Consider the following 23,815-nt stretch of genomic DNA (forward strand, 5'->3'; position numbering starts at 1 on the left):
CCTTACAAAACTCATTTTGAATGGAAGCTCTACATGCCAAGTACTTAAGGGGAACATATTTTGATTTAAGCACTGAAGCTTTGGTTACAGTTGCCGTTGTTAATGTTCGCAGTCGTTTAAAAGGATGATGTTGTATTTAGCACAGATTTCTTTTCCAGAACTTCTAAATAATTCGCTAACACGTATGTTTTAAATGTTCCTAAAAAGTTCATTGCTGCCCACTAAGCCATAGAGAGTGGACTGTAAAGGAATCATTTCCAGGGCATCAGGGAACAACAACAGAAACAAAAGGCCACATGAGAAAGAATTCCACTATAACCAATTTTCACAGGAATTCAAGAAGTCAAGATAGTTTGGTGCAACCTGCATAATCCTGTGGTTGGCAACAAGTAAACATAAAATTAATGCTTAGGGATATTTAATGTGGAAATGTACAAGATGAAATAACATATAGCAGAGATTCTACAGATACTTAAATCATGCTGGTCTTCAATACCATTAAGTCTAGTTGCTTGGTGTAACTAATTGTCTATAATTCAAATCTATATCTTTTGGCTGATTCATGCCTTTCTGGCAATTATATTTTGAGATGCAAGGTTGCCTGGAGAGTATTCAGCTTGGGAAAAGAATAAGCAGACTCAGGAATATACAAATGGATCTTTATCAACAATTGTATCTGGGCAGCAGAGGACAGACAAGGAAAAACTGAATTTGTGATCAAGAACTGGAGGACTCTCTCACTCTTTCTTTCTTTCAATCTCAAACCTAGCAATCCAGCATCGGTGAAAAAAGCAACTTGGATAAACCACTGTTGACTGAGAAATTAACGATATCTGCAAGTTTTGCCATTACGGAGGCAGCAGGATAGCAGTTAAATTGAGACCCTATTGAAATCTACAATTACCTTCATCTTCCTGTCTCCCCCACTCCCACAAACTCATTAGGTGTGTGTGTGTGTGTGTGTGTGTGTGTATACGCAGGTGCGTTTTGGTTGTTGTACTTTATTAATTTTTACGTTAATAAAATTCAACTTTTATTCTGGAAGATGATGGAATTGGCTCCACTCTGTGACAAAAAGGAGAAAAAATAGGTAGTTGCCACTGACCAAGATGATGTTAAAAAGGAAAGTCGTGAACCCTTCTCATCCAGTCATGACAACAGTCAGTAAATTTTTTGCTGAATCTAGACTAAAATTTCAACACTTTAAATTAAACCTCACCAAACACTATATTAAATACTGAAATTACTGATGGAAATCACTGACAGCATTACTTGGCTTTAGATTCACAATTTTTAATCTACATATTACAAAATGGCATTCTGCCTAAAAAAACTCTAAAAATCCGAGTATCATTCAACTTTCTTTGTGAGAAATGATGACGAATTATCACAGACCACAGGTTAAGAGGAGAGGAGTTCTATCCCCATGAGTCTGCATAACAGTGAGTGCCATTCCTTATCAGTACGGAGATGCCAAATGGAATTAAGCATACTTTCTGTGAGGGAGATTAATAAATGCATAATATTATAATGCATTTTCAACAACAATGTTGTTATGGAGGTAAATTGGCGTATGATCAGGAGATGAGAAGAAAACTTTCAGCATAGCAAAGGGATAAATGAGGCTTTGAAAGTGACTTTACAAAACATGGGCATTTTGTTTGATCGTTATGATTCTAAAATTATTATTTGGGGGGAGCTGCAGATAAATTATGACTTTGTCAATTTTAAAAGAAAGATATAAAAGGATAACTAGCAACCTTTTCCCAACTTCCAAAAAGAAGTTAGATTTAGCATGATATCAGATGACATGTAATGGAATGCATTGAGAATTGTTTGCCTGGTCTTAATCAGAACAGTCATCTTCTGTTTGGCCACAAGTATAATATTGGAGTGTTTGCGAATTGTTGAAAGAATAAATTGGTAACCAAATGACAAGGAAGCAGAATGTTTTTCACTCAGTGCTTTCTTTGCTGTATTAACATTCACTCTGGCTCACTTTCCATTTCCTTTCCTTGATCCATCCAACTTATGATTAAATGTCACAAATGTGAACTGGAAAAGTTGCAGGTTCAATTATTTTTTACTCGATTCTGGTAAGTACATTTCATGGATAATCATCACAGTCACTAAATCTTATTGAGATTAAAATAACTGATTGATTCAGTGTGTTGATCTTACACATAGCAAAGCTGTGTTTCTGCATTGAAACCCAAAAGATTAAATTATTGACCATAACTAGAAAAACAAAATCCAGAAGTTCAGCAAACTACACATTTGGAAGCTGTTGAAGGGACATAAGTTGAAGGAAAACATCTTTGTTACTGAGCAATGATAAGCATCTGTTATTCGTCATTAGGACTGCAGTATTGATGTGAGGTGTGATTTGAAGTTTGACTCTATTCTTGTGCCAAACATTTATAACAATGGTGTATGTTTACAGCCCTGCAGAAACCTGCACCAGCTGTGTTTCTACCTTTCCAAAAATAGTTAAAGAGTTAAGGATAATTACAGAATATCATGCATTAGCAGAAAGTGATACAGAACACTGTAACACCAATATAAACAACTACAGTTTGGCAAAAATGAAGCTATGCATTTCTTAATGGTTAGATTAAAAAACAACACTGGCATAGGCCTACAAACAGAACATTCATCGTCACAAGAGGCTACATAGAATTTACAGTGCAGAAACACAGTTCCAACTGGCCTTTGTCAGTGCTCATACTCCATACAAGCTTCTTCCCATTCTATTTTATCTGACACCATCAGCATATCCTGTCTTTCTTTCATGTACTCATGCAGCTTTGCTTTAAATGCACAAATAATACTTTGCCACAACCACTCAACGTGATCACAAGCTCCCATTCTAACCACTCGCTAGATAAAGTGGTTTCACCTGAATTTCTTATTGGATATATTAGTAACTGCCATGAATTAAATGTGAAGAGTGCACTGACATTCAATCCCCACCATTGCAAAATGTATAAATGTAAAAGATTTCAATGAGACCACCGATTTTCCTGACTGACTACAACTCAGAGCAACAGCAATTCACATAACTTTCTTCCAATAACAGTAATAAAAACTCTATTGTAATAATTTTAACAATTGCAGTGGAAAGAAAGGATTCTTTAATTTATGCAACTTAAACTATACCCTACAAAACCCCAAATACACACACATACAAAAGCCAAACAGTTTAACACACATTATTGGTGTAATAAAAAACAGGGTAAACAAAATTCCAATGATCAGAAGTTCAAGCCACAAGGTGGAAAGTTAACATTTCTCACAGTACTTTTGATTTTTGAAATGTCTGTGGACTAATGGTCATTCTTCAATTTGATGGTTTATTGGGTGAACTTGGGTTTTTTTGGATGCTCCTTTACATGCTCTTGCTCTTGGTACTTACAGTTTTTTGATATACTGCAGCCAAACCAATCAGACAGTTGCTGTTGGGCAGAATTTCCGAAACTCAAAAGAGCCCTGGGACAGATCAGTCTCAAATTCTCTGTCTTACTGCTTTGAAAAAAGCAACATCATACTTTATAGCTCAACAATGTACAACCAATGATTCTCAAGATGCAAAACTCACTGCCATTCCAATTATATTAGTCCAATTTCCATTTCAGTTTATTATCCCCAAAAAAAATGGAAAACATTTCTTACTGTAACCATCCTATATTTATGACACCTAGCTTTTGACAAGCTGAAAATATCTTTCCAACCTGTAATTAGTTGGGATTCTGAAAACTAGTAAAGACATATCACAGTTGTAAGAAGCATAAAGATCAGAAATCATGGATTGAATTTCAAGTCCCCACAAGCAGGTGGGCAAGTGAGGAGGTAACATTGAGTGGAATAGCAGCAGTACCATGTTCATGCCTGACCTGCAACTGCTGGTTTTATACATCAATCATACATTAAAGATTAGTTAAAACAATAATATGTGCTCTTCACTAGAATACAAGATTATATACATACGATGTTAACTGGGAGAGACTACTTACACATGTCGGATCTCCACCACTACTGCTATATTCTGTCATGGGTCTACTGCATCACATCTTGTTTCAATGCCCATGACTGACAGCAGTTTTAGATACATTCCCTTAAAAGTACATGCACATCATATTACACATCCTTTTTTTTGTAAGTCAGAGGTTTACCCTTAAATAATCAAACTATTAACATGGTGGTAAATTAAGTGATATTGCGCCAGCTTTTATATACTGCAGATGGGTTGAGACTGGGCAGAGCCCCCAAGATGCGCTTCAGGATCCTACAGATGTCCTGATGTATTGACTCCAAAGAAATTTCCTGGGAGATCTGAACTTCTAATGTGCAATTCCCCAGTTCCCCAGGCCTTCCAATTAAAACTCTGATGAAGATAAGTATTTTTCGTCTTGTCAGCATCAAAAAAGGGGTTCCTAAGCTGACCAGAAGATTTGTGCCATTGCCTTTGAACATACCCTGATAGAAATCAACAAAGTCACCAGTACCTGAAATGTATTAGGTGTAGAGCTGGATGAACACAGCAGGCCAAGCAGCATTAGAGGAGCAGGAAGGCTGACGTTTTGGGCCTAGAGCCTTCTTCAGAAATGGGGGAAGGGAAGGGGGTTCTGAAATAAATAGACCCCGTTCCCCTCCCCTATTTCTGAAGAAGGGTCTAGGCCCGAACCTATTTATTTCAGAACCCCCTTCCCCTCCCTCATTTCTGAAGAAGGGTCTAGGCCCGAAATGTCAGCCTTCCTGCTCCTCTGATGCTGCTTGGCCTGCTATGTTCATCCAGCTCTACACCTTGTTATCTCAGATTCTCCAGCATCTGCAGTTCCTACTATCCCTGAAATGTATTGTTGGTTCACTGGGTTCAAGTCCCACCTGCTTCAGAGATGTGTCCTAACATCTTTCAACAGGTCAATTAAAAAAAATATTGATCCAAGCAGTCTTGATTATGCTAATCTTGTTTGGAGGCTGCTGTATGGTTTTAAAATGTTAGGTAGGGGCTTTGCATTTGTGTTGCATCTTAGACCATGATGTGATTTCAATAGAAATTCTCGGTGTCTCAGGTTGTGATACTGTTCCAATTTGCCATCTGTTTCATTTCTCTATCTTGCCATTTTTGTCCATATTGAACATTTTGACTGACGTTCAGGTTGGGTAATTCAACTTGCATGCATTTTGTGAACATCTTGCCCTCTAAGAACATTGCCAAATGAGGATTAGGAAGAGTTTTCTACACTTGGCAGCTGAATAGCAATTCTGAATTTGTTGCACAGTACGATAAAGTACGCAAAATCAGAAGAGGTATATCCAACTATGCTACATAGACTTTCAACTGATGACCTATATTGCTGAATTGGGTGATCTTCTCCATTGCAAGCATGGGGTTTCTACTCGTATTCACAGTGATCCTCACACTTGTCTAGACAATACTGTGATTGATGACCAAGGACAGGTTCCTTCAAAGCTATAGGCCTGAACTTGTTGAATATGTGTTGAGCCTGACAGTGGTTGGTTTAGTTATCTCTTGTCACTTTATCTGGATAAAAACATGCTAAGTGAAAGGATGCTTACATCTGTACTAGTATCCAATTTGGCAGACAATCTTTGCTTTCCTTACATCTGTGGGCTATAAACTGGATGGGTTCAAAAATTTCTGTTGCTCCCACTGTGCTGGTACATTCTTTCATGGTCACCATGCTGAATTATGGTTATGCTCATCTGGTTATGCTCATCATCCGAATGTGTAGTTTGGCTACATAATTCATTGATGCTATTTTGACAATGTCTGTTGCACATCCTTGGCTGACTGGGTTGCCCTCTGGCTGTGGCTGAATGTGATATGAGCCACTTGTTTTGGCCTTTACTTTCTGTCTTGATGCTTCCAATGCCTTTTGGTGCCCAATGCGTTGCATACATCTTTAAAAAGTGAGCAATCTCTGGGTGCACGTATGAGGCCACATTACCGACACTGCTCACTAGATTTGCCTATATTGACTACATTGTAACATTTGGGTTGGTCAAAGAGATCTTTCTGGAACACTTCTGCTGGGATGGATGCAATCAAGAACTCTGTTATTCTATTGCCTAGCTCTGATGCCATAAAATGACAATTAGGCCCCTAATCGTTGTACCTTTTATGAATTGTCCAATAGTTTCCATCAGTTGTTGCCTAAATGACAAGAATTCCAGACAGCATATTCTGAAGTTGAACTTCTCATGAAATTGATTTTCAAGTGACCAAATTTCATCTGGATTTTGAAGGTCATTGTTCAACAGACCTGAAGTCTGTGGAGGTCTTCATTGCCTATGGCAACTTTAATTTTAATGGTTTTTTTTATCTAGCCTATAAATACTAAGGTTCAGGGTTGCTGTTTGAGGGCAATGATATTGCTGTTGAGCCAATTCTGTCTTTCATAGGCTCACTGAAGCTTCAGGCACAGAACAGTTATTTTTGGTGTGAAAATGGATTGCAAACTTCATAGATAGAATTAACCAGAAAAAAGTATACTTTTTGCTGCCTTCTTTAAATTGTTCTGAATGAATTCTTCTTTCCTAGTGTCCAGTGTTTTATTTGCCATTAACCTCCTGAAGGTTGGCAAGCAGTAGTGATTGACTATTGTATCGGTTGCTTTCTGCTTAAAGCTAGACTCCCTGGAATCAGCATCTAATGTCTGTTCCTGCACAAACTTCAAAGCCAAAAGGTTTAGACTGTATAAGCTCTTGTGAATTTTAGCAATCCTATAAGACTGAATTCCAGTTGGCTGGAGTGAGAGTTTGAGTCCCAGAATGCAAGGACAATCAGAATGATTCCTACAGTGTTGCAGAATCAGTTACACACAATGAGTCAGGACCAAACTGTCATTTCAGTTCCACACCAATGCTGCAGCATTTGCTATGCCCTTTTAAAGGTACATGTATATCTCATCACAACCAGTCAAGGCCATGTGGCTAGTCTTGTTGACAGCAGTGAGAGGGGGGATCTGACAGGATCCTTCTTGTTCAGGCACCCTTTGCCCAATGGAGGCTCACCCACAAACATTCTCCCCATCCCACCCCAACTGGCCTGGGGAACCCAGTACTTCTCCCCAGGGCTTGCCAGCCTGGCCTCAGCAAAACCTCTGCCTTACTCCCATATCTGGCTCCATGGCTGCTCAGATTTGGTGATTGCATCCCACAGTAGTCAATGGATCTGGAGGCATTACTGAGACTAGAGAGCTGTCAGCCATTTGATCGACAACTCTTGGAACAAGGACATGCTTCCTGATTGAGGGGAATGGTGGAGGAAGTTCTACCCTTAGCCAATTTAGACCCGATAGCTACTAATTTTGCTCAGAACTATCTGGCCTAGAGAGATGCACTCCGCCCAACTTTTAAGCCAGGGTTGGGCCAATGCCTCTACACAAACTCAAATGCTATAAAAGTGAGCAGACCTTTTTATTTGCAGGCACTTGAATGATACACATGATTTCCACAGGGAAGTAAGGCTTGAAAATTGGAGGGAGGTATACAATGGGTACATCTCAACATTTGCCCAGAATATCCGACCTATAGAATTTTGAGCCCAAGCTGATCACAAGGAAAAGAGGTTGGTGCATTAGGTTTAAATTGTTCAGTTGCTTATTTGAACTACAGGAAACGCTCACAATTACAATGAACCAAGTAAATGCATAATTTGTTAATAATTATTAAATTTAAGCACTTCAAAATACAATTTACTTTTTAAACAATTTTTCCACAGTTAGAAGTTGAACTTTTATGCTATTTGTATAGCTGGGAATTTCAAGTAAAACAGATTTAAGGTGACTTATTGTCAGCCTTCAGTTTCCACTGAACAGACAACAGCAATACCTTCAAAGTGGATGGGGAGGCGATGGCTGAGTGGTATTATCACCGGACTGTTAATGCAGAGACCTCTGGGTCCTGGAGATTCTGGGGACAGAGGTTCAAAATCTTTCATGGCAGACGGTGGAATTTGAATTCAATAATAAAAAAAATCTGTTAAAAGTCATTAGCAGTCTCTTTGCAAAAACAGCAAACTCACTGAACAAGGCCATCTTCAAATTCCCCTCCAAGTCATTGACTGTGCTGACTTTGAACTATATTGCTATTCATCTATTGTTGCTAAGTAAAAATCTGGACCTCCAAGCTACTTACCATCCTGACTTGGAAATATATCACCATTCCTTCACTGTCGCTAGGTCAAAGTCCTGGAACTCCCTCTCTAAGAGCATTGTCAGTCTACCTACAACACATAGATTCAAGAAGGCAGCTCAGCACCACCTTCTCAAGGGAAACTAGGGATGAGCAATAAACGCTGGCTGGCCACCCAGTCAGTTGTCCCACAAGTGAATTAAAAAAAAATGAAAAAGGGGAACCGGTAGATGTAGTAGTATATTTGGATTTTCAGAAGACATTCAATAAGGTGCCACATAAAGAGCAGTGTAGGTGGACATCCACCCGACAGCTCAAGAAAGTGCTCACTACTACTTTCTCAAGGGCAGTTATGGATTGGTAAGAAGTGCTAGGCTTGTCAGTGATGCTGATATTACATGAAAAAATAATTATAAAATAAGAACATTGCAGGAGCACTATATCTTCGTGGCATTATGCAGTTGCCTATGAAAAACAGCATTTTTAACAAAGGTATTAATGTTAAATGTTAGAAAGTCTACAGTAAGTAGAAAATATAATATGCTTCATATTATAAATGCTTCATTTATCAAATATATAAATTTAGTAACATTACCTTCAATAATGTATCTAGCACCGGAGGAGGGCAAGTCATGAAAAGTGTCACAAAACTATCAGCAATTCTGCTAAACAGGTTATCTTGATCTTCTTGGGAAGGCTTGTAATGATCAAGAATAAAATAAATTTGTTAAAATCACAATTTTATTCTTGACTTCATTTCTATATACTGAAAAGAACTGAACAATAGATTAAAAGGCAACAGGCGATGACAAAATAATACTGTAATGAGAAAAATCAAAATTATTCCAAATATATAAAAAGACAAAAAGTATATGAAATATAGAAAGCAAGTCTTTAGGAAAACTTACAAACAAATGAATAAGCAAAAAGAATGTACAGTTTAAAAAGTCAAAAATTTGCAGGTTTACATATATATCGTACAACAAGTCAAGCAAAACACTGAATATAACATTTCTGAAAAGCAGCTCTTTGACCGCTTACTCATTTCCAGTCACTGCTAACCCTACATCCTGGGTACCTTCACATGTAAAATGCTTATCTTCAGGTTTAAACCTCTATGAATCCTCACAGAAGCTCTGTGCTCCTCTTACTCTATTCCGTATTGTAATCCACACACCCACTTCCTTTGCCTCATCATTGGTAACTGTTATTTCAAACATCTATCCCCTACAGGTTTAACTCTTTCCTTAAACCACTCCTTCGGATATTGGCCAGAAAGCTAGTAGCAATTCAGTGTCATCCTGTTCCTAGGGTGCTGAATGTACTAAGTCCCAAACAAGCACTTGCCTATCCGCAGTCCTAATTCTAGGGCCTTTGAATGCAAAGATACCCTTCCAAGAGCTGCCAGCCAATATACAGCAGCACTACCATGCTAGCAAAGCCCCTGGGTACATTGGCCACTGTTGGGACTGCAATAGGCACGGGATCAGGAGCGGAGATGGAGGGTCAGAGGAGAGATAAATGAAGGAGCTTCTCTTGGGTCAAACAGGCATGACTTGGTGAGGGTTGATACAGTGTGGAGCTAGAGGAACACAGCAGGTCAGGCAACATCAGAGGATCAGGAAGGTCAACGTTTCAGGTCAGGACCGTTCATAAGGATAGTAATTCTTGCTATCTCCATGACTTGGTGAGGGTTAAGGTCATTGTGGAAGGCTAATAGGGAGGGAACATTCAACACTGTAATCAACCAGGAAGTGCATACTCATGGAGCCCACATAGCCAGTCGCAGTGAGACAGCAGGATCAGCCTTTTATTGGCCACCAATTTGCTTCAATTGGTCTAGAGTTGGAGACGAAGACTTTGGCCTCCTCATCATTGACTTATTCATGGGGCTATCAGGAAGGCAATGGCTTCTCCTCCCTATACCTTCTTGTCCAATTAAATGGCCCTCATCCATCTCCCTGCCTGCTGAATAGGCGAGGTAGGGAAATGGACATTAAATTTTGCCTTTCTTTCTATCCTCCTTCAAGATTCTCCTTGAAAGCCTTCACTCTTTATTAAGGCAATATGTGGGTCATATAAAAGCAAATAGAAACACGTGCTGGAGAAACTCAGCAGGTCTGGCAGCATCTGTGGAGTGAGAAAAATAATTAATATTTTGAGTCCAATTTGACTCTTCTTTACAACTGGTGTGTAATGCTTCCCTAATGGATGTAACGTCAGGAGTCATACTCTCCAAATTCTTAATAGCAACTGATGTGGAAATCCAAAATTACTGAAAGTGAAAATGTTCCACTACTTCTGGTACCAGTTCTGAAGAGCCATATCAGATTTGAAACATATTTTGGGAATTCCTTACAATATTTCCTTCTCAAGAATGGCACCTATCCTTGTTTAATTGTGCCATTGTGGAATGCCTTTTCATTGGTAAATGCACTCACTAAATATAGTTAATTATTGGCAATTATGGTTCAGTATGTTTAATAAGTAAATAGCTGACTCACAGAGCAGCAGGTTTTAAATTCAACCCGAATCTATACTAGCTCACAATGGTGAGTGGAGAAATAGGGTAACATTTTTACCTTCAGTCTTTTTGGCTTTCACATCAGCAGCTGCTATTAAGATATTTTGGGAGCATGACTGGTGATGTTCAATCCATTATGGAAGCATCACACACCAATTTCATTCTGGCAGCACTTTTTCGTAGAAATGCTAAAGTCAAAAATTTACCCAAACCTTTCACAGACTATTAGAATGAAACACCCAAACATTCTTCTTTTTACATGACATAACTGTACCTGAAACTTGGAAAGGAAGAACCACCAAAATGCGTCCTGAAGAATGGCACCAGATGAAGTTGAGAGAATCAGCTTTTTCAAGGTAGATTGATATCCAAGCTGTTAAGAAGTTTGGTTGATTTTATATTTGTTACATTGTCATAAGTTCTACTAAAATAAAAGTGAATGATAGGAGACAGTGTTGCACCAACCAGCAGCCCATGTGGCACAGTTTCATAAAATACTGCAGACACTGGAAATCTGACCTGCAAGAGAAAATGTTGGAAATACTCAGCGGGTCTGGAAGTATCCATAGAGACAGAGTAAAAGAGTTAATGTTTCAAGTCAAATGTCTTTTTCATAACACATTAATTTGAAAAATTTTGGAATTTTCATCTTTGGCATCTTTCTAGAGGGTAGGGTCCATGTGGCATGAGGCCATTCTTCTAAGAGAACTGGAGAATTCAAAAACTAAATCAGTTTCTGGCATTGAATAAACAACAAAATATGCTGAAAATCTGAAACAAAAACAGAAAATGCTCAACCTTCAGCATAGCAAGCAACATCTAGGACACTGGGGATATCTCTGCATTTTACATGTTTCCCTTTCACCCTTCTAACTCATTCCTTTATCTATTCACACATTCTATGTCCCACATGCTTACCATACTTCTCTCATTGCATCTCCTACTGTCACATTTATATTTTCTTTCTCTCATTTAACTATTTCCTATTTTACAGTTGAATACATTATAGGTAATTCATTTAATTTACTTTTTATCTGGGTATGTTTACATTCTTTTTCTTCCCCTTCACATTAGTCTGTTCAATTTTAGAACTCTGCTCATGTGTAATATCTTTCAGTTCTGATGAGGAGAGAGCAAGCCTGAAACATTAACCCATTTATTCTGTCTACAGATGGTCTCTGGTCTGCTAAGTAGTCCAGACATTTTTTTTTGCTTTTCTTCATCCTTTGGCATTCTTGTACATTTCCTAGTACATATGCAGTTGTAGAATAGCATTGCGAAGACCAAGGAAACAATCACCAACTATCATGAATTAGTCTGTGCCCCAACTCTATCAGCATACAGTTCAATTTCCAAAATATTATCTACCACAAAATAAATGGTAATCATGCTATTTTATGAAAATTAATTAAAACTAAAATTACAAGTCATATTTTGTAATGCATAAGGTGAAAGAGATGGACAGAACTGAATAGATACAGATACAACATATGTAACATATATATGACATCTGTACGCATATTGAACTTGAGACAGAAAAGTTAAATATATTCAAATTATTTATAAAAACATAATCAACAAGTCATATTTACTTTCCAATATTTAATCTAAAACACACGTGGATCTGCTGTAATCGTTAAAAGAAATGCTTTTCCTTTGCCATATCCTCAAAGCATCCAAGTCTCAAATCTATAACTTTACCATGACAACAAAACCAGAAGGCATCATAATTGTTAGTATGCTAAAATGTTTCAAACTTCACAAGAAAAGGACCATAAAATATTCCAAAATACAAGGATAAGCAAGTAAAATTGTTAGTAAACAAAGGTTAAATCAAGCTTTAATAATAATGACTTACATTAAAATTCTGAGCCCTCCAAATCCAGCTGAGCAGCTGTACAGCCTCTGTGTGTCCAGGAAGCTCTGTAAACTCAAATGGTTTGAAGCCTGGGAAACGTTCAGACTAGATTAAGAAAACAGAAAAATTAAATCTGACAGAAATATTTTGACTCTATTTTTATAAAGTAAGGGAGTGGTTCTGTGGTAATCTATTCCCCAACACTGCGTCCTTCCACCAACCCCACAACTGAATAATGGATGTGGAGATGTTTTCTACACTTAATATGTAAAAGATAGTAGAAATATGGTAAGACATAAAATCGAGATCATCAAGCCTGCTCCATTGTTCATACTTTAGCTATTACAGTCAGCATTTTGAGCTACACGAACAGAAAAGTATCACTTTGACAATATAACAAGCTGATCTTTCTCCAGCTAATATTTCTTTCAATGTGAAATTGTCATCTTTACCTTTCCCAGTTATTGACCTGATAGTTCAAATGGGGCAAGGTTCAGCAATATCCAAGTTCAAGTTCCAATGAACACCATTAAATTCTACTTACCATAATGTTGACTTCAGATCTCACAAAATATGAGGTCAGTTAAGCATGAAATACAGAGCTTAAAGCATGATATGTAAAGAAATTGAAGGTTTATGATTATATCTCCTGTAAAAGCAATCAAATATGCTGTAGAACTCTACCATTCCAATCCTGATGAAGCAAAGGAAATATTATTTGAAAATGCAATTATTTGAAATGTACTGCTGTAAATTTCAATGTTGATTAATATTTTGGAAATGTGCCCCATTACACTAAAGGAACAGGGAGAAATTTCAGTTTTATTCTTGCAGAATTTAATAGACTGCAGCAACTTAAGTTAGCAGAAAATTCCAAAGAGTCATGGTAAAGATAGACATGGTTGTGGTTGCTAGAGATCAGTCATCTTAGCTCCAAGATGTCAGTGTAGGAGTCAATAAGGATGGTGTATTAGACTCAATCATCTTCAGTTGCTTCATCAATGACCATTACGTTCCCTTCATTGTATAGTCAGAAGCGGGGATGTTCATTGATGTTTCAGATACTGGAGCAACAAGGCTTGAACAATATCCAGGCTTTGGTTTACAAGTGGAAAGTAGCATTCAAACCACACAAGTGCCAGGCAATGACTTTCTCTATCAAGAGAAATTCTAACCATTGCTCTGAACATTCAATAAATCCATCATTGCTCAATTCCCAATTACCAATAACCTGGCCTTGATAACACTAACCATAAATCGAAGTGGACTATCCATATAAGTACTGAAACTACAAGAGCAGGTCAGAGGCTAAGAATACTGCAGTAAATAACTCATCTCCTCACTCACCAAAGCCTGTCCATCATTTATAAAGGCACAAGTTAAGAATGTGATGGACTAGAAAAAACAAAAAATTGTGGATGTTGGAAATCTGAAACAAAAATAGAAATTGTTGGAGAACCTCAGCAGGTCTGGCAGCTTCAGTGGAAAGAAATCAGAGTCAACATTCTGGGTCCAGTGACCCTTCTTCAGAACTTATTGTAGCTAGGAAAGGTGTGATGGAATACTCTCTATTTGCCTGATGTGTTCAACTTCAATAACACTCAAGAAGTTTGACACTATCCAGGTCAAAGCAGTCTACTTAATTGACACTGTATCTACAACTATTCACTCCCTCCACCACCAATGTACAGCAGCAAAAGTGTGTACCGTGTACAAGATACACTATAGAAATTCATTAAGATTCCTTAGACATCACCTACTAAACCCATGACTACAACCATCCAGAAAGACAAAAACAGCAAATACATGGGAACACCATCACCTGCAAGTTACTCCTAAACCACTCACTATCCTGGCTTAGAAATATATCACTGTTCCTTCCCTGTTGCTAGTCAAAATTCTGGAATTCCCTTCCTAACAGCATTGAGAGCATATTTACACCAAATGAATGGCAGCAGGCCTCTAACCACCACCTTCTGAAGGGCAATTAGGAATGAGCAATTATTGCTGGACCAGCCAGTGACCACCACATCCCTGAATGAATAAAAAGAACTTTGCCGACTTTAAAAAAAAAAGTTACTTGTGCCTAGGCAGATTTAAGCATAAATTTGGTGGCCTGGCTCAGGATTATAATGCTTGCCACCTTCCCTAGGTGCTATATATCCATTACTTATCTCATTTCCTCTTCCTTCATTTTCACACCATAAAGGGGGAGGTGTGAGAAAGTGGAAGAGGAATGCAGCGATGAGGAAAAGGTGAGAGCAAGTCATGTTGCTAAATGATAATGAAAACAGTTACAAGGACACGAATTATCATTATCATCTAATAGTCCATTATGGTATGTCTAGGAACCTTGCCCCTCTCCTTCAATATAATACCTTCGTCTTCCACTTGATCTGTCCAAAATACCAACTTCGGGGACATTTACCCAAGGTTGTGTAAATAATGAGAATGAAGATACTAAACCTCGTGACTCATATCTTAACATTGAGGTTATGAATTTAATAAACTCCACACATCAACAGTAGGAATATACAGCCAAATGGCAGTTACGAATGGTGCACTGATCCTTCGGCAATCCAACAACAGTTCAGAATGGAGTAACCCTTTCACACTGCCACCAGGAATTATATCAAAATGGATGAATTCTCTGTATATGAAATTAGTAATTGTCACTAGATCAAAATCTTGGAACTCCCTTTCTAATAGCACTGTTGGTGCATCCAGCCAACAGAGACTGCAGCAGTTCAGGAAAGCACTCGCCACCACTTCTCCCTTATACTGTCTCCCTCTCGCCTTGAACCTGTGCCTTCCTGCAGTTGACTTTTCCACCCGGGGAAAAGCATCTGATTATCTACCCAATCTACGCATCTCATAATTTTGTAGACGTCTATCAGGTTGCCCATCAGCTTCCATCTTTTCAGTGAAAACAATCCAAGTTTATCCAACCTCTCCTCCTAACTAAAACTTTCCCGACTAGGCAATATCCTGGTAAACTTTCTCTGCACCTTCTCCAAAGTATCCACATCCTTTTCGTAGAGAGGTGACCAAAACTGCATGCAATATTGCAAATGTGGCCAACTAAATTTCAGTACAGCTGTAACATAACTTGCCAACTTTTATATTCGATATAAAGCACTCTGGGCTTCCTCTGTACCCAACACATCCTGAAGAGCTCTGAGGCTGCAAATCTCTCCCTGAGCTGAGGGCTCCATGCTGTCGGCACCAGGCCCTGCCTGTTCGCCAGATACCCTCTTGAAGCTTGCATGTCCCCTATTACCTCACCTACTCCGACAGCCCATTTTAAGCCATACTCCCAATGTCACTGAGCTTCAACTACAACTGTCCTAAGCTACCACACATCTTTTTTTACTTTTTATCTATTGTTCCTGAACACTGAATACATTGAATATTGAGCAGTCATGGTCACCATACAACCAAATCTTTGTAATAGTTATCAAGTCATGTATTTCTATTTGTATTTTCAACTATCTTATCATAAGTGCTGTGTGTATTCAGATAAACAACCTTAAGCTTTGAGTTTTTACCATAATTACTTATTTTGGTTCTAATTTCTGCTGCACTCTTCTGTATTTATTTCTACTCCTTCCTGTCACACTTTGATTATCTTTCACGCTTCACTGCCCTGCACCTCTGCCTTTCCATGTCTTTTTGTTTCTTTAAACTTCCCTTCAGTTAAAGCCAGGTCCCCCCCACCATTCTTTAAACCATGCAATTACCTATCTAATCTATTTAGCCTGTGCTAATTTGCACATGATCCAAAGGTGGTCTTTGTGGTCTGCTTTCGCATTTAGCTCAAAGATGATTATAATCTCTCAGTAGAACCTCTTTCCTAATCCAACCTATGTCATTGATACCTATGTAGATCATGACAACTGGATCCTTCTTCTCAGCCCAATGGAGATGTCCTGAATCCTTGGCACCTGGTAGGCAACAGCCTTTGGGACTCTTTCTTTACTGCAGAAAGCTGTGTCTATTCCCGTAACTATGCTATCCTCTATTATCAACATATTTTTCTGTTCTCACTCCACTTGAATGGTACTTTGGACCATGGTGACATCTACAGTTCATTTGTTCTGCCAACAATCTGTGTCCTCGTCCACACCAGGAGCAAAAACCTCATACACACACCTAGACCAGTGGGAGGAAACAGGATAAAAAGACATTGAGGGCACATCAGTGGCATGGGTGTTCAATTATTGTATGTAATCTGTACTTTTGTGAATATATATTCACGCTCAATGTTCTAACATCCGTTGTAGTCTCATTCAACCAATAGGAAATAAGAAGGATCACCAAAGTGAAAGATGTGGAGCAAAAGGATGTGCTGAATTTCAATTACCATTCCTTGGTACCTCTGACATTGCCAACAATGTAGGTGAGTGTGATCATATCATCCGTCAGGAAACTACATTCTTATAAACTGGGATTTGAAGTCAAGTGGCTACACATTACAACTAGGGGCACTGAGAGTAATGATAAGGTCTCAGGGAGGAACCAGGGCCTGGGCTGTCCAATTGGTGGTATCCACATTCCTTTTGAGAGTGCTGGCAGCATCTGTCACGTACGTACAGGCTCCAGGAGAGAAAGACCTGTCCCATGTCTAAGCTTCTCAAAGCCATTTTAAAACATTTCAGACAGGAATCATTCAGAAAGCCTTACCTGAACAGTCACGTCACTGTTTGCAAAGGAAAGTTCTTCAGAAAGCTGTGAAAAAGAAAACAATTTTAATAGTTGCATTTCCTTCAATGTTTTATATCTCATAATTTCCATTAATGCTCGAATTTAAAAAAAACTTCATGATAAATTCAACAAATTTAAACAAAACTATACAGTTAAAATACACTGGATCAATAATATGCTTAATTTAAGAATAGGAGAAATCACTTTTTTTGAGCTTTTTCATCAATGAAATCATGGAAGTGTGTGACAAACACAAAATACTGAAGAAACTCAGCAGGTCATTTATTAAATAAATATCACTGTCACTGAACAGCTTTGTGTACTAAGAAATAAAGCCTTGAAATACTCATTGTGTATACTTTAAATACATTGTGTATCAAAGCATCAAATGACCAACATAACACAAGATCATTGGAATCTGAAATGCCATGAAATACTTTCCATGGCTAATTAAAATGTGGCATTAATACGTAAATTAATTGATTTTGCTCCAAATGGTTGGTTGGTTAGTTTACTGCTACCAAACATTTCACATAAATCTATGGAGTGATATAAACATTACTCCGAAGGAAGTCAAATGTTTGGATATCAGATTTTTTTGTGATATTAATTGGACAGTAATACCACAATCACCTAGAATTTCCTAAGAGATTAATCTGCCTGGATGCTCTGGCTTTGGAGGATGTATGGCAGAAACACTTTCTAATGCACAGTCAAGAGTTTCCACCAAAGTTTGAGTATCTGACTGGAAAAGCCATGAGGGAATTCACTCAAACTCTCCAAATATCAGCCCCTAGCTTTTGTTCCTAAAGTTATATAATAATGTTAAATTTTACAGATTTTACTAGCAAGTAATTTCACTACTGTTGCATAAAATGTCACTGGAATTGTTTTTACCTTTCGGCTGGGATGTGTTAGTAATGCATCAGAATTCTTAATTTGTGTAAGAAAAGCTGGAACAGAAAAAATGTGATTTTATGCTCAAATAAATAAACCTTCATAAACTATAAAACATCTTGACAAGTTCTAGAAAGAGACATCTTGCAATTATATGGTGCCTTATGATATTTACAGCACATTTCAGAGCGCTTCAAATACAATTATTTATTTTTTGAAATGCAGTGCCTCTTTTACACAGGAAATGCAGCAGCTTATTTGGACACAGGAATGTTCTATACAGATTCTGTAAACATTCTATAAAGAATTCTATAAGATGACAAACAGACCTATTTACTTGAATACAGTGGTGCAGTTTGAAGGACAAATGTTGTCCAGGATATCAGATGACATTTCTGCACATTTTCTGAATATCTTTTTAAGCCAGAGGTGGATAAATTCTTGATAAGTAAGGGGCATATAAGGTCATCAAAGGAAGGCAGGAATGTGAATTGGAAATTACAATCAAATCAGCCATGATCTAACAATATGGTGGTGCAGACTTTAGTGGATAAATGGCCTACTCCTGCTCCTTGTACGTATGTATTATGAAATAAACTGTATAATCGTTTATATTTATCCGAACAGGAAAAGAGGACATCAATATAATGTCTTAACTAATGACAGTTCATCTAATAAATTAGAATTTCTTCAGTATCATACTGAAGTTGTGGTCCAAATTGTGGGTCAAATTTCAGGATAGGGCTTGTAGCTACAACAATTGAGGCAAGAATGCTGACAAAATCATTCAAATTGACATTTAAGGATAGTTTCATCAGTTACATTCTACTGATAAGGATTCATTTCCTTGGGATGAGCATGCATCAAATGTGGATGCTGCAAAAATGTATTCTTGCTTTTTCAATCACTATTTCAACAAATCTATTTGTTGTGAGAAAACATATATTTCCATTGTCCACATGTTTTGCTGTTGAGAACATCTGTGTCTTTCATTTTCAATTGAAATGTTTTCCACTTTAAGTTTACTCTTCACAAAATATAACCATGGTCTGCAACATGTTTCTTTAGAGCTCTGAACCTAACACACATTCACTGAACAATTCATTCCTATTGCACTTCACACTTTTACTACAAAATCATTCTGTAAAATGTATTAGTTTAATTTTTTTATTCATTTGTGGGATGTGGGCATCGCTGGCTGGCCAGCATTTACTGCCCATCCCTAGTTGCCCTTGACAAGGTGGTGGTGAGCTGCCTTCTTGAACCGCTGCAATCCTCCAGCTGTGGGTTGACCCATAATGCTATTAGGGAGGGAATTCCAGGATTTTGACCCAGCGACAGTGAAGGAATGATGATATATTTCCAAGTCAGGATGGTGAGTGACTTGGAGGGGAACTTGAAGGTGGTGGTGTTCCCATATATCTGCTGCCCTTGTCCTTCTAGATGGAAGTGGTCGTGGGTTTGGAAGGTGCTGTCTGAGGATCTTTGGTGAATTTCAGCTGTGCATCTTGTAGACAGTACACACTGCTGCTACTGAGCATTGGTGGTGGAGGGAGTGAATGCTTGTGCATGTAGTGCCAATCAAGCGGGTTGCTTTGTCCTGGATGGTGTCTTGAGTGTTTTTGGGGCTGCACTCATCCAAGCAAGTGAAGATATTCCATCACACTCCTGACTTGTGCCTCGTAGATGGTGGACAGGCTTTGAGGAGTCAGGAGGTGAGTTACTCGCCACAGCATTCCCAGCTTCTGGCCTGCTCTTGTAGCTACTCTGTTAATGTGGTGAATCCAGTTGAGTTTCTGGTCAATGATAACCCCCAGCACATTGATAGTGGGAGATTCAGTGATGGTAACACCACTGAATGTCAAGGGGCAGTGGTTAGATTGTCTCTTATTGGTGATGGTCATTGCCTGGCATTTGTGTGGCACAAATGTCAATTGCCACGTCAGCCCAAGCCTGAATATTGTCCAGATCTTGTTGCATGTGAACATGGACTGCTTCAGTATCCGAGGAGTCATGAATGGTGCTGAACATTGTGCAGTCATTGGTGAACATCCCCACTTCTGACCTTATGATGGATGGAAGGTCATTATGAAGCAGCTGAAGATGGTTGGGCCTACGACACTACCCTGAGGAACTCCTGAAGGGACGTCCTGGAGCTGAGATGATTGAACTCCCACAACCACGACCATCTTCCTATGTGTCAGGTATGACTCCAACCACCGGAGAGTTTGCCCCCGATACTCATTGATTCCAGTTTTGCTAGAGCTCCGTGATGCCACACTCGGTCGAATACAGCCTTGATATCAAGGGCTGTCACCCTCACCTCCCCTCCGGAATTCAGCTCTTTTGTCCACGTTTGAACCCAGGCTGTAATGAGATCATGAGCTGAGCGGCCCTGATGGAACCCAAACTGGGTGTCACTGAGCAGGTTATTTCTGAGCAGGTGCTGCTTGATTGCACCGTTGACGACACTTTCCATCACTTTACTGATGATCGAGAATAGACCGATGGAGCGGTAATTGGTCGGGTTGGATTTGTCCTGCTTTTTGTGCACAGGACATTTTTGGACAATTTTCCACATTGTCTGGTAGATACCAGTGTTGTAACAGTACTGGAACAGCTTAGCTAGGGGAAGGGCAAGTTCTGGAGCACAAGTCTTCAGTACTATTACCAGAATGTTGTCAGAGCCCGTAGCCTTCGCAGGATCCAGTGTCTCCAACCGTTTCTTAATATCACGTGGAGTGAATCGAATTGGCTGAAGACTGGTATCTGTAACGCTGGGGACCACTGGAGGAGGCAGAGATGGATCATCCACTCGGCACTTCTGGCTCAAGATTGCTGCGAATGCTTCAACCTTATCTTTTGTGCTAGACTCTTCCATCATTGAGGATGGGGATATCTGTGGAGCCTCCTCCTCTAGTGAGTTGTTTAATTGTCCACCACCATTCACAACTGCATGTGGCAGGACTGCAGAGCTTAGATCTGATCCGTTGGCTGTGGGGTTGCTTAGTTCTGTCTACCACTTGCTGCTTTCGCTGTTTGGCATGCAAGTAGTCCTGTTTGGTGACTTCATCAGGTTGATACCTCATCTTCAGGAATGCCTGGTGCTGCTCCTGGCATGCCCTCCTGCACTTTTCATTGAACCAGGATTGATCCCCTGGCTTGATGGTAATGGTCGAGTGGGGGATATGCCAGGCCATGAGGTTACAGATTGTGCTGGAGGACAATTCTGCTGCTGTTGATGGCCACAGTACCTCATGAATGCCCAATCTTGAGTTGCTAGATCTGTGCAAAGTCTTTCCCATTTAGCACAGTGATAGTGCCACACAATGGAGGTTGTTCACAATGTGAAGGCGGGACTTCATCTCCACAAGGATTGTACAATGGTCACTCTTACCGATACTGTCATGTACAGATGCAACTGCAGCTGACAGATTATCAAGGGTGATGTCAGGTATGTTTTTCCCTCACGACCTGCCAGAGACCCAGTCTAGCAGCTATGTCCTTTAGGACCCAACCAACTCAATCAGTAGTACCTGCTGCTTCGTGGGTCATTCTTGGTGGTCGACATTGAAATCCCTCACCCAGTGTACATTTTGTGCCCTTGCCATCCTCAATGCTTCCTCTAAGTGTTGTTCAACATTGAGGAGTACTGATTCATCAGCTGAGGGAGGATGGTATGTGGTAATCAGCAGGTTTCCTTGCCCATGTTTAACCTGAAGCCATGAGACTTCATGGGGTCCAGAGTCAATGTTGAGGACCCCTAAAGCAACACCCTCCCGACTGTTTACCACTGTGCTGTCTTTGTAGCGATTGGTATATCTGAGTGGCTTGCTAGGCTTTTTCAGAGGGCAGTTGAGAGTCAACCACATTGCTGTGGGTCTGGAGTCACATGTAGGCCAGAGCAGGTGATGATGGCAGATTTCCTCCTGAAGGGCATTAGTGAACTAGATGGGTTTTTCCAACAATCAGCACTGATTTCATGGTGATCAATTGATTCTTAATTCCAGTTTTTTTGAATTCCAATTCCAACATCTGCCCTGGTGGGATTTGAACCCAGGTCCCCAGAACATCAGCTGGTTTTCTGGATTAATAGTCTAGCAATAATACCACTAGGCCATTGCCTACTCTTATGTTATATAACCTACACTGAGTTCAGTGGCACAGTTGGTAACATCACTCCCCCAAGCCAACATTCAGTTCACATTCCATTGCGTCTTAAGTACTCTTGCCACAGTTGTGGTAGGTCAAACCAACCAGGATATGCAGAGTATTAAGCCAGAAACTCAGCTAATGTTCTGGGGACCCAGTTCAAATCCCACCATGGCAGATGGAAGAACTTGAATTCAAGTTTTAAAAAAATCTGGAATTATAAATCTACTGATCACTATAAAATCACTGTCCATTGTCGGAAAAACCCATCTCGTTCACTAAATGTCCTACAGGGAAGAAAATCTGCCATCCTCACCTGGTCTGGCCTACATGGGACTCCAGACCTACAACATTGTGGTTGACTCTCAACTCCCTCTGAAATGGTCTAGCAAACAACTCAGTTGTACCAATCGCTACACAGTCTCAAAAGAAACAAAACTGGACAGATCACCTGGCATTGACCTAGGCACCAGAAAAGACAATGTCAGAAACAGCCCTGTTGACTCGGCAAACTCCTCCTCACTAACATCTGGGATTAGTGCCAAAACTGGGAGAGCTATCTCACAGTCTAGTCAAGCAACAGCCTGACATAGTCATACTCACAGAACACCTTACAGACACCATCCTCACTATTCCTGGATACGTCCTGTCTCACTGGCATGATAGACCCAGCAATGGTGCCGGCACAATGGTATACAGTCAGGAGGGAGTTGCTCTGGGAGTCCTCAACCTTGGCTCTGGATCCCAAGAGGTTTCATGGCTTCAGGAAACCTCCTGGTGATTACCACATACCGTCCTTCCTCAGCTAATGAATCAGTACTCCTCCACATTGAACAACACTTACAGGATGCACTGAGGATGGCAACGGCACAAAATGTACTCTGGGTGGGGGATTTCAATGTCCACCACCACCACCAAGAGTGGCTCGGCAGCAGTACTACAGATGGAGCTGGTCAGGTCCTAAAGGATATAGCTGCTAGACTGGGTCTGGAGCCAACAAGAGGGCCGGTACGGTGGCTCAGAGTTTAGCGCTGCTGCCTCACAGCGCCAGGGACCCAGGTTCGATTCTACCCTCCAGCGACTGTCTATGTGGAGTTTGCACATTCCCCCCATGTCTGCGTGGGTTTACTCTGGTTTCCTCCTAAGTCCAAAGATGTGCAAGTTAGGTGGATTGGCCAAGCTAAATTGCCTATAGTTTTCAGGGAAGTGCAGGATAGGTGGATTAACCATGGGGGATGGGTCTGGGTGGGATGCTCTTCAGGGGCTTGGTCGGTGTGGACCTGTTGGGCTGAATGCACTGTTTCCACACTGTGGGGGTTCTATGGAGAGGAAAAAACATACTTGACCTCATCCTTACCAATTAGCCAGCTACAGATGCTGTTACGAAGTTGTGTAGAGTAGTTGTGAATTGGAAGACAGAAAACTAGACTTTGTTTGCAAAAAATGATAAAGGAGAACAATGCATGATTCCTTTAAGGGATAAAGTGCTTTTCTGAGCTTAGAGATTTACACAGAAAAAA

General features: G+C 39.7%; 1 protein-coding gene across 3 annotated transcripts in view; it reads right to left on the reverse strand.

Annotated features, from left to right (window-relative positions):
- The window catches only part of LOC109916356 (protein FAM227B-like), a 261,439-nt gene that overhangs the window by 223,637 nt on the left and 13,987 nt on the right, over nucleotides 1-23,815 (reverse strand). For all 3 annotated transcript variants that reach the window (XM_048615832.1, XM_048615831.1, XM_048615833.1), the window contains exons 4-8: nucleotides 18,144-18,199; nucleotides 17,226-17,270; nucleotides 12,543-12,647; nucleotides 10,959-11,057; nucleotides 8,756-8,857 (exon numbers count right to left, since the gene is read on the reverse strand). In XM_048615832.1, coding sequence (XP_048471789.1) covers nucleotides 8,756-8,857; nucleotides 10,959-11,057; nucleotides 12,543-12,647; nucleotides 17,226-17,270; nucleotides 18,144-18,199 — 407 coding nt within the window. The remainder of the gene's footprint in view (nucleotides 1-8,755; nucleotides 8,858-10,958; nucleotides 11,058-12,542; nucleotides 12,648-17,225; nucleotides 17,271-18,143; nucleotides 18,200-23,815) is intronic.

Source organism: Rhincodon typus, chromosome 33, assembly GCF_021869965.1.
Source record: "Rhincodon typus isolate 14 chromosome 33, sRhiTyp1.1, whole genome shotgun sequence".
Lineage (NCBI taxonomy): Eukaryota > Metazoa > Chordata > Chondrichthyes > Orectolobiformes > Rhincodontidae > Rhincodon > Rhincodon typus.